This window comes from Bubalus kerabau, chromosome 15 (genome assembly GCF_029407905.1).
Source record: "Bubalus kerabau isolate K-KA32 ecotype Philippines breed swamp buffalo chromosome 15, PCC_UOA_SB_1v2, whole genome shotgun sequence".
NCBI lineage: Eukaryota > Metazoa > Chordata > Mammalia > Artiodactyla > Bovidae > Bubalus > Bubalus kerabau.
Window position 1 is genome coordinate 56881893 of NC_073638.1, and position 12269 is coordinate 56894161.

Below are 12269 nucleotides of genomic sequence, written 5' to 3' on the forward strand. Positions count from 1 at the left end.
AAAAGACGGTTGCTCTTTGGAAGAAAAGCTATGGCCAACCTAGACAGCATATTAAAAAGCAGAGACATTACTTTGTCGACCAAGGTCCGTCTAGTCAAAGCTATGGTTTCTCCAGTAGTTGTGTATGGATGTGAGAGTTGGACCATAAAGAAAGCTGAGTGTTGAAGAATTGATGTTTTTGAACTGTGGTGTTGGAGATGACTCTTAAGCATCCCTTGGACTGCAAGGAGATCAAACCAGTCAATCCTAAAGAAAATAAATCCTGAAAATTCACTGGGTGGATTGATGCTGAAGCTGAATCTTTGGCCACCTGATGCAAAGAGCTGACTCATTAGGGAAAACCCTGATGCTGGGAAAGATTGAAGGCAGGAGGAAAAGGGAACGATAGAGGATGAGATGGTTGAATGGCATCACTGACTCAATGGACGTGAATTTGAGAAAGCTCTGAGAGTTGATGATGGACAGGGAAGCCTGGCATGCTGTAGTCCATGGGGTTGCAAAGAGCTGGACACGACTGAGTGATTGAACTGAACTGAGCCAATCTTTTGGGCTTCCCAGGTGGCACTAGTGGTAAAGAACCTGCTTGCTGATGCAGGAGACACAGGTTCCATCCCTGGGTCAGGAAGATCCCCTGGAGAAGGGCATGGCAACCCGCTTCAATATTCTTGCCTGGAGAATCCCATGGACAGAGGAGCCTGGTGGACTACATTCCATAGGGTTGCAAAGAGTTGGATGACTGAAGCAACTTAGTACAGCTCAGCCAATCTCTCATTACTACAATTCCCTCTTATAGTTAATGACTCTTTATAGCAAACTTTTCCTGTTCAAATAACTGTGGCTTGTCTCTCTTGATTGGACCCAGACTAATAGCATTTTTAACCAAAAATTTTCAGTCTGTGATAAGTTTTTGTACATTCTTTTTGTTCAGTAAATTTAAATAGGTATGTATTTATCCTCTTGTTTACAAAGTCATTTCATATCTATTATTCTTTAAATTATCTTTTTAAAAGCAACCTTTTATTCTTCTTGATTTAAAGTCTTATCTTCTTGACTGTTTAATCTTTTTGCTTTTGTGGTTAATTGTTTTTGTGTCCTATTGAAAAACTCTTTGCTACTTCAGGGTCATGAAGATGTTCTCCCATGTTTTCTTCTAAAAATTATACTGTTCTACCTTTCACATTTAGATCTGTAGTACATCTGGAATTTATTTTTTGTATAAGAAGTGTGAGGTTGGGGTCCAGGTTCATTTTTTTTCCCATGTAAATTAAATATCCAGTTGATCCATTTACCTTTATTGAAAAGATTGTCTTTTTCATACTGTATTCAGGGTCGTGTTTGTCATAAATCAAGTGGCTAAATGTTAGATGTTCTTGGAATCTTATTTGTTCTACTTCTTTATCTTCTTAATAGGCCTTGATATCTAGTTGTATAAATATTCTAGTTTTGTTGGTACACAAGATGTCTTGACTCTTTTTGGCCTTTTAAATTTTCATATACAGTTTAGAATCAGGTTATCAATTTGTTCCCCAGAAACCTGCTGGGAGTTTTATTGGTATTGTATCTTGCACACCTTTTGTTAGATTTGCACCTAGGTCTATGACATGTGCTGAGGTTATTGTAAGTTATATCTGTAGCTCCACAGCTGTACTTAGATTGTCAGTCTAATTAGAGTCAACAATGTCTTTAATTTAATACTGTTATTTACTTAACTGTATACAGAGGTAGGGTAGGTATTAAAATCTGTCTTATCTGGATGCCCAGTTTTACTCAAATACGCAGTCAAGTAGAAAGAAAGAATTCATTAGGAGTACAGACGAAAAAGGAAGTCACATACAAAAAATTCAGACTAGCTTTAAACTTCTTCATACTAATATTCAGTCTGGAAGACAGTATAATAGTACTTACCAACTTTTGAAAAAAAGACACCAAAATTTTAACTAGCTTTAAACTTCTTCATACTAATATTCAGTCTGGAAGACAGTATAATAGTACTTACCAACTTTTGAAAAAAAGACACCAAAATTTTATAAGTAAGTTATCTTTTGAGTATAAAGGCAAAAGACAATATTCTCATGCACTTAGTAAGTCAAGGAATACAGTACCTATAAATCCTTGAAGAAACTTCATGAAGATGAATGATGAAATCTAAACAAGTAAAATGTTTTTTTTAAGGCAAAATGGACCACTCTTTCAGAAGCATTGGTATAAGCTGCTCTTTCCAACTCAATTTTTGCTGTTATCTTTGAAGTTTATTCTGAGATACTTTTGCTTTTTACCTTGAAAATTTAGTTCCTCTAGTGGATGTTCTGGTTGAAAATTCTTAGTTTCATTTGTTTGAAAGTATCTTTGTTTTGCTTCAATTTCTGTAAGAAATTTTTGTTGAGGAGAAAATTATTTTCCTTTGGCACCTTTTAAACATCTTTCCATCATCTTTCTAAGAAGTCACCTACTTAATTTTTGCTGAAGGCTGACTGTGTATCTTTAAGTACATGTCTGTGTGCTTAGTCACTCAGTGGTGTCCAGCTCTTTGTGACCCCACCGACTGCCGGGCTCCTCTGCCCCTGGGATTTTCTAGACAAGAGTACTGGAGTGACTTGCCATTTCCTTCTCCAGAGGATCTTCCCAACCCAGGGACCGAACCCACGTCTCCTGCGTCTTCTGCATTGGCAGGTGAAATCTGTAGCACTGAGCCACCTCCTTTTAATTTAAATTAATATTGATTAATCTCATTATCTTCTTGTGCTTTTTCTTTTCCTGTAGGGAATACAGTGAGTAACCTGATTATGATTTTACCTCCAATTTTTGGTGCGATGCAGAGTGTTAGAAGTGGACTGGAAAAGCGGTACATTGCTTCTTATTTAGCACTCACAGGTATGTATAACACTTCATCTAAGAATGATGTAAAAAAATGATGTACAGGATTCAGACAGTCGGTTTTTCTTATTCATTCTTAAAATTGTAGCATATTCTGAAAGTTCTGAATTAAATTACACAAATCTTGCCAGTATTTGAACTGTATTTTGAGTAAAAACAAAACAAAACGAAACAAAACAACAAAAAAAACCCAAGATATTTCAAGCATCCAGAAAAGAACAAGGATAATATAGCAAATATACCTATGTAGCCTACCTTCCTCCTTTGTCAGATCTTAATATTTTGGAATATTTGTTTCATATTTTACTTTTTCCTTTTTAAAGAAATAAACATATAAAGTTAATGCTTTGTTTGTACTCCTGCCTGATTTTATTCCCATCTTCCTCCCTGCTCACCCTGCTAGAGTTATAAAACTTTTTGTAAAGACTATTCTATCGTATCTAACTTTTTACAGCTTACTCATATTCTTCTATCTGTTTATGAGACAGGGACTGCATCTTAGTTATATTTGTATACTGGTTGTCTGGCAAGTTAGTGGTCCTCAATAAATGTGACATGGAGTATAAGTGAACTTTATCAGAGTCTAAGATGGGAAAATCACTCTTAATGTTCATGCATTATCATCATAAAAACAAAACTAGCAAAGAAAGTAGGTTGTAGTCTGTATTTTATATAACTTTCTAAGCTAAACAGTTTCTTTTGTTTTAATTCAAGGTAGATATTATTTACACAGTAATATTTATCTAATTACCACAAAACTGTAAGATATAGTGTATCATATCTGATTCTATATAATCATATTAGTCACTGTATGAGCGTTTTTCCAGTGGTCATGTATGGATGTGAGAGATGGACTTTAAGGAAAGCTGAGCGCTGAAGAATTGATGCTTTTGAACTATGGTGTTGGAGAAGACTCTTGAGAATCCCTTGGTTTGCAAGAAGATCCACCCAGTCCATCCTAAAGGAAATCAGTCCTGAATATTCATTGGAAGGACTGATGCTAAAGCTGAAACTCCAATACTTTGGCCACCTCATGAGAAGAACTGACTCATTTGAAAAGACCCTGATGCTGGGAAAGATTGAAGGTGGGAGGAGAGGGGGATGACAGAGGATGAGATGGTTGGATGGCACCACCAACTCAATGGACATGATTTTGGATAAACTCCTGGAGTTGGTGATGGACAGGGAATCCTGGTGTGCTGCAGTCCATGGGGTCACAAAGAGTCGGACATGCCTGAGCAACTGAACTGAACTGATGAGAGAGTTTAATTTTTGTGTCTCTTATGTGGTGTTTTGAGAAAGTTACTTGACTGATCTTCAGTAGGAAGACTTGTTCACAAACTTAACCCTTTGCTTTATTTCCTGGGGTGTTTTAAGAATGTTTGTAAAATACTGACAAATCACAATCAGTAATAACAGAATAAAAAGATTTGAGGGACTTCCAAGTTGCCTTAGAATAATACTGACTTAGAATTTGTCCTCTCATCCTTGTGGACAACCATACAGATTAAGAAGGAAAGTAAATAAGCCACTCTTAGCTCACACTTTCAGCCTTACTGAAAGAAAAAGAATACTGTGAACTTCAGATAATTTTTAAACAAGAAATAAATACCAAATTCTAACAGAACTGTCTTTAATGTTTTAGACTTTGGGAGGTTTGAAAAACTATGTGGAAAAGAGGAGAGAAGATTTGAGGACTTAATCTGACAAAACACCAAGAGAAAGAGAAAGCTTTACGATAAATGCAAAATTTCTGAAAACATTCTAAGAGTTGGTAAATCATAGTAGTGGCAAGTACACAGTAAAGGACTTGAAAGTATGCGAGGCCTCATGTGGCAGTTTTGAAAAGGTATTGCTTCTGGGAAAGGAGATAGCCTTTGGAGATGTGTTGGAAAAGAATGAAGTTAGAGGCAGGAATTAAGAGCCTACTGAAACAAAACAACTAAAATACATTAGACCCGTCTCCCTGCTTGGCCCGCTCCCCCTGCCCCCAAAACAAACAAATATATATGAAAAGGGAATGTAACCTTCTTTATTCAGAAGGGGGCAGTCTCAAACTAGGACTCTTTTAAGCCACCCCAAACCTTTACTCTTTCCACAAAATAGACCCCACCAAAGTTAGTCTGCATCTATGCAGTTATTGTAATAAGAAAACAGAAAATGAGAATCAATACCTTTTGATTCGTGGTTATTCTTTTCCCACTACTAATTATAAAGCAGAAAGAAACTGCAGCACGATATTCCTAATTGAATTAGCCTCAAACCAAAAATGGATAAAAATTTAAAAACTAATAACATCAATAAAAATTAATTAAAAAATATTAACGGAAATAGCTTCCTCACCTCCCCAAAGAAATAAAATTAAATTGATTAAACTTAGGAAAGAAATGAATCCTGAATTACAACGTGTTGAGTATTTAATAAAGACTGTTTAAGAAAGGAAAAAGAAAAAGAGACACAGTAAGAGAATGAAAATGAGATAAAGAAATAAAGAGTCAGAGAAAAAGTATTGAAATGGAAGACAGGCAAAGAAGATTCAATATAATTGTAATTGAAGTTCCTGAAAAAGGAAAATAAAACAATGATACAGATCTTATATTTAAAACTATAGTTTTAAAATTAATTTGAAAGATGACTTTTTGAAAATGGAAGAAGACCTGAATCTAGATTTTGAAAGGTGCATTTTTGTATTGTAAAACTGACTTGGAATGGTCAACTCTGAAAAAGACTAGTAAGATTACTGGATTTTAAAAATGGAAAAAAAAAAAAAAAATTCTCACAGCTCTAGGGAAAAAGACCAGATTACTCATAAGGGCAAGAAAATTAGGCTGGCACTAGACCTCAGCAACATAAAAAAGAAAAGCATCAGTGTAACTGTGTTTTTAGTGCAAACCAAGGATTTTATATCCTAACCAAATTGTTTTTCAGGTATCTAGGTTGTGGAAAAACGGTTTTAAACATACAAGTACTCATTGAAAACTACACACATGACTCCTTCCAGATGAATCCATGAGTATTGCTCTGTCTCATTTAGTAGCTGCTAGCCACATGGCACCCCACTCCAGTACTCTTGCCTGGAAAATCCCATGGACAGAGGAGCCTGGTAGGCTGCAGTCCATGGGGTCGCTAAGAGTCGGACACGACTGAGCGACTTCCCTTTCACTTTTCACTTTCACGCATTGGAGAAGGAAATGGCAACCCACTCCAGTGTTCTTGCCTGCTTCCGTCTATGGGGTCACACAGAGTCGGACATGACTGAAGCAACTTAGCAGCAGCAGCAGCAGCCACATGTGGCAGTTTAAATTTAAATAAATGAAGGTTAAATAAAATGTAAATTTCAGTTCCTCTGTCACATTAGCCATGTTTCAAGTGCTCAGTACCCAGATGTGGCTTACGGCTGCCATGTTGGGCAGTGCAGATATAGAACATCACCTTCAGTACAGAAAGCTCTATTGACTGCGTTTTCTGGAGAATGATGTTCATTCAACTAGGAGAAAACTAGGCAGACTTGGGTAAAATGTCTGATAATGAACTTTTAATACATTTAACTATAAATCTAAGATTAAAACAATGATAGGATAAGGACCAAATAATAGTGTATGGACATTATATGGTCTAGTAAAATAGAATAGCAATATTTTAATATGCTACAATTCAGTACAAGACAAATGAGGTGAACAAAATATATCAACCAATATCTGGAAGACCTAAAGAGCATAACCAATAAAGTCGATTTTATGGCTTTATGCTCAGAGAAGGCAATGGCACCCCACTCCAGTACTCTTGCCTGGAAAATCCCATGGGCAGAGGAGCCTGGTAGGCTGCAGTCCATGGGGTCACTACGAGTCGGACACGACTGAGTGACTTCACTTTCACTTTTCACTTTCATGCATTGGAGAAATGGCACCCCACTCCAGTACTCTTGCCTGGAGAATCCCAGGGACGGGGGAGCCTGGTGGGCTGCTGTCTATGGGGTCGCACAGAGTCAGACATGACTGAAGCGACTTAGCAGCAGCAGCAGCATGGCTTTATGCTGAAGTTTACACCCTGAGAACAGAATATACCCTCTTTTGAAGTACACATAGAACATTTATAAAAACAAAACAGTAAGTTCTATTAAGTAGAAATATTAAAACAACATCCTCTGGTCATAGTGCATCCATGCTATAAATTAACAACAAATTCAAACCATAAAAAAGCTCTTGCTATTTAAAATTTTAAATCTTCTACTAACTCTTGGTTGAAAGGGAATATAGAAATGGAAATAACAGGATTCCTAAAATACAGTTGCAACAAAAAGTCTGCATATCAGAATCTATGGAGATTTATATAAAGCCACTATCAGAGGATAATCCATAGGCTTAAACAAATAATAAAAGATAAAAATGAAAAGTGAAAAATTAATTAAAATCCCAACTCTAAAGGCAAGAAAAAGACCATAACATAAAGATAAAAGCAGAAAGTGACAAGATAGAGAACAGAAAAGTGTAGATCTAATTAACAAATCAAAATCTATTTTTTTAATAAAAAAGTAGACAACTAGCTAACTTTAGAAGAAAGAAGCAAGGACTTCCCTGGCTGTCCAGTGGTTAAAATTCTGTGCTTCCAGGGCAGGGAATGCTGTTTTGATCCCTGGTTAGGGAACTAAGATCCCACATGCCATTTCATATGGCCAAAAATAAATGAATCAATAATTTTTTAAAAAAGCAAACATGAACACTGAAATAAGAAATGGGGACTTCCCTGATGTTCCAGTGGTTAAGAATCTGCCTTCCAATGCAGGGAATGAGGGTTTGATCCCTGGTCGGGGAACTTAGATCCCACTTGCTGTGGGTCAACTAAGCCCACATGCTTCAACCAACACTCAGTGCAGCCAAAAATAAATGAATGAATAAAATATTCTAAAAAATAAGAAATGACAAAGAGGAAATGTCCACTGAAACAAAAGCAAGAATTTTAAAACCTCCATGTAAATGAATAAATTTAGAATTGGCTAATTTCCTAGGAAAATGCAATTTGTCAGAATTGATCCAAAAGATAGAAAGTTTTATCAGCTAATTTTTATTTAGGAAATAGAGTAACTTATTAAGGAATTCCTCCGCAAGCAGTGCTGTGTCCAGATAGTTTCAAAGAGTTCTAGTAAACTTTCAAAGACCAGATAGTTCCAATGCTACATAAATTTTTCCAAAGCATAGATAATGAAAGAAGACTTCCAAATTCTTTTTATGAGGCAAACAACCTAATAAAATGCCATAAAAATAAATTTAAGGACTAATATCATGATTATCAGTGCAAATACCCTATGTAAATTATTAGCAAACCAAAGGATCAAACTACTGCTACATATAACATCATTAATGAACCTAAAAAACATTATGCCAAGTGAAAGGAACCAAAAGATGCAAAGGACCACAGATTGTATGATCCTATTCATATGAAATTTCTAGAAGAAGCAAAATTATAGAGATGAAGAGCAAATAATTAGTTACTTGTGATTTAGAGTGGATGTTGACTGCTAATAGGCATAAGAGAAATTGGGGGTTGAGGGAATTCTCACAGAACTGGATTGTGATGATGGTAGCACAACTCTTTAAATTTACTAAAATTCTTAAAACTGTACACTTACACTGAGTGAATTTGATGGTATATCTCAATTCTTGTTTAAAAAATAAAACCCAGTGGACACAGGACACGGAGGAATGTGCATATTGTGTGAGAGAAGAAGGGGTGTTTAGTTCCTACATCTCACAGGTGGTGTGGAAGGAAGAAAGAAAATAGTAGAGCAGGATAAATATATAGAGAACATTTTAAGTCAGTGGTAGCATGTATAGGTGCTGAGACTCTTCTGCAGTAGAATGCAGCTACTTTTCCTCTTGTCCTTGACAAGTAGAATCCAAACAACCATTCCTAATTGTTCAAGATTAGGTAAGTCTTATTTGTCTCTCTGATTTTGAGGATTTTTTATTCTCTCTTGCAAGGATCTGTGTCTTATATATATATGTAGAGAGAGAGAGAGGGGAAATCTATCCTTTTTAATTTCATTTATTTATTTATTTTTGGCTGTGCTGGGTCTTCATTGCTGTGTGGGCTTTCCTCTAGTTGCAGTGAGTGGGGCTGCTCTCTAATTGCAGCGTATGGGCTTCTGATTGTCGTGGCTTCTCTTGTTGTGGAGCATGGACTCTCGGCACGTGGGCTCAGTAGTTGCAGCTCCCAGAGCACAGGCTCAGTACTTGTGGCACACAAGCTTAGTTGCTCTGCAGCATGTGGGATCTTCCTAGATCAGGGATCGAACCTGTATCTCCTGTATTGGCAGGAGGATTCTTTACCAGAGCTACCAGGGAAGCCTGGATCCATTCTTTATTAAGTGATTTCCTTTGCAACTTAAAGACCTCAAGTTATTATTTATCTCTATACAGATACGATGTTTTGAGAAACTATTCTACATACATGCCCTCTTCTAGTATTCTTGTGACTATGTGGAGGAGCATAACTTCCTAAATTATTTTTTCCTGTAATCTTCTTCTAACTGAAGAATGTTGGGTAATTTTTAGACAGATCTCTTTATATCAGTATCTCTTCATGGAAAGTCATCCTCATAGAATTCACTCTCTGAAGTTCAGAGAAAGCCCATGAGCTCAATTTCTTTCTTTTAATTTCTTTCCATTATATCACTAATATATGTTAACAGATCCTTATCCAAATCCTTGGGACCAGAAATATTTCTGAACTCAGATTGTTTTTTAGTTCTAGAAAATTAATAGAATATGTTTGCTAGTATAGTATAAAGCCTGCTGAAACCTGGGACAGCACCCTGCAGGTGAACATATCCATATTGCTGCTTAACATGTAAATATTCATACTAACTAGGCTTAATAATCACTATAAATAGCCTCATTTCCAATTAAGTCAGGCTTTGCTATCAAATGAATTTGTGACAAACTTAAAGAACAAAACATCTTCTGGTTTTAAAAGCCTTTTTTGGAATTGTGTTATTAAACAAGCTATATAAATTTATCTTTCTGTTTTCTTCTTTTAAAAAGTAGTAAGTAGTAAACAGAATGTAGTCTCACATTAGGGAAATAATACACCAAGACAACTGGAGTTTGTCTCTAGAATGGATGATAATTCAAATTTTAGAGATCCATTAATTCTATTTACTATATTAATTGATTTAAGAAGAAAAACTACGTGATTATCTCCATAGATGTTGTAAAAGCCATTGTCAAAATTCAGCAACCATTTCTAATTTAAAAAGAAAAACTCAAGGAAATAAGAATTCACAAATCCTGTCTTAACATGGTAAGATACACAGATCCATCTTGAAGCTAGCATTAGGAATAGAAGCATTCCTAGAAGGTCAAAACAAGGCAAGTATGCCTTTCTCCACGACTGTTTAAAGAAGTATTAGAGGCATTAATCAGTGCATTTCTGTGTGTATTTATGACCAAAAATCTATAATAACTACTTAATTGATATGAACTTTTTGACATTGAGGGAGATTTTGCAGAAAGAATTGGGAACTTTGATGTTGTGTAGAAGTATATTAGGAGCAGATTGTTACAAGGGTCATTGTGTTCTGGCTCAGAGCCTGTTTTAGTAATTTTTTAATTTATTCAGCAGATTTTTACTAAAAATCAGTTGTACTTAGTTATGTGTTAGTTATAACTCTCAAGCTTCCCAGGTGGTGCTAGTGGTAAAGAACCTGCCTGCCACTGCAGGAGACTTAAGAAACATGGGTTGGATCCCTGGTTGGGGATTTCTCCTGGAGCAGGGCATGGCAACCCACTCCAGTATTCTTGCCTGGAGAATCCCATGGACAGAGGAACATGGCAGGCTGCAGTCTTTGGGGTCACAAAGAGTCGAACATGAATGACTGAAGTGACTTAGCACACACATAGCTCTCAAACCATTGTTCATTGGAGCTTAGAGTTTAGCAGGGGAAACGAATTAATCTGATAAATTTATAATTAAGTGTGCACTAACAGGGGCTTCCCTGCTGGCTCAGCTGTAAAAGAACCCGCCTGCAATGCAGGAAACTCGAGAGGAGTTGCAGGTTCAATATCTTGGTCAGGAAGATCCCCTGGAGAAGGAAATGCAACCCACTCTAGTATTCTTGCCTGGAGAATCCCATGAACAGCCCATGGGGTCACAAAAGAGTTGGGCTCAACTTAGCAACTAAACAGCAGCAACGATGTACTAACAGCGTGGTGTTATGATGGAAAGGTGCCAAGTGCAATGAGGAGGAATGAGGGAAGATAAGAGTGTGAAAAGCATTACGTTTTAACATCCCATGTCCCTGAGCAACTGCCAGTTCTTCCAGTAAGCCAGATTTCACTTTAGTCCACCTGCCCGGTTATAACTGCTTTGGAACTACCTAGTCCCTTTATCTATTTCTTCCTTTTTGTTCATTTTTCTGCTATATTATATCCCAAATGTGTACATTTTATGAAAGGAAGAGATATTCATAACAGATCAATGGAAAAACAAAAAATGTCCTCTCATTATTTTTCTAATAGATCTCAGTAAAACTTGCTGTTAAGACGAGAGGGAATAAGAACCTAATGCTTGTTTTAAGTAAACATTTTCAAAATCAGCCCTGTATTGGTTTTCTACCGCTCCTCTAACAAAGTACCAAAAAAAAGGATAGGTTTATTATTTTGCATTTCTTTAAACTAGAATTCTGATACAAGTCTCAGTGGGCTAATGTCAACATATCTGTCCTTTCTGAAGGCTGTTGGAGGAGAGCCTGTGTTCCTTTCTGAAGGTTGTAGGGGGAGAGTCAATTTCCTTGTCCTTTCCAGTTTATGTGGCTGCCCACATACTCTGTCTTCTCCATCTTGACTTGGTCCCTTTTCCCCCATCTTCAAACCTAGTAATTTTACATCTCTGACCATTCTGCCATAGTCACATCTTCCAAAGTTTCCTGCTTCTGAGCACTCAGATGGTTAAGTTGTACACTGTTTCCTCAGTGTGGTCAGACGTCAAATGGATTAAAGAGATGTGTATCAGAACATATCTGTAGTCTGTTGTAACCTTGAAAAAGATGGTAGCATACCAAAATATTTGAATCAAGAGGTTCCAACCTGGTGAAATTCTGTTTATATGCTTGAGAGACTCTTTAAACCATGGTAAAATGCTGTGAGTATGAACATCTAGTTAGAAAATTCTAACTAGATATATTGGTGCATTTGACCTCTTTATCTGGTTCCATTACTAATTTGACTGCCTCAGTTTTCACTATGTATAGCCATAACCATGTTGGCAACGTTGTTTTTCTCTGTTACTTGTTTTTCGGAATGCTGTAGACAATTCCTAAAAATGTGAATTTTATTTTCACTTTGATGTCTCAGACTTTTTAAGGGAGACTGTGATGAAATGTTGGCTAGGTCACCCTT

General features: G+C 36.5%; 1 protein-coding gene across 8 annotated transcripts in view; it reads left to right on the top strand.

Moving 5' to 3' along the window:
* The window catches only part of ACER3 (alkaline ceramidase 3), a 156052-nt gene that overhangs the window by 51921 nt on the left and 91862 nt on the right, over positions 1-12269 (top strand). For all 8 annotated transcript variants that reach the window (XM_055549152.1, XM_055549151.1, XM_055549154.1 and 5 more), the window contains one exon: positions 2761-2871. In XM_055549152.1, coding sequence (XP_055405127.1) covers positions 2761-2871 — 111 coding nt within the window. The remainder of the gene's footprint in view (positions 1-2760; positions 2872-12269) is intronic.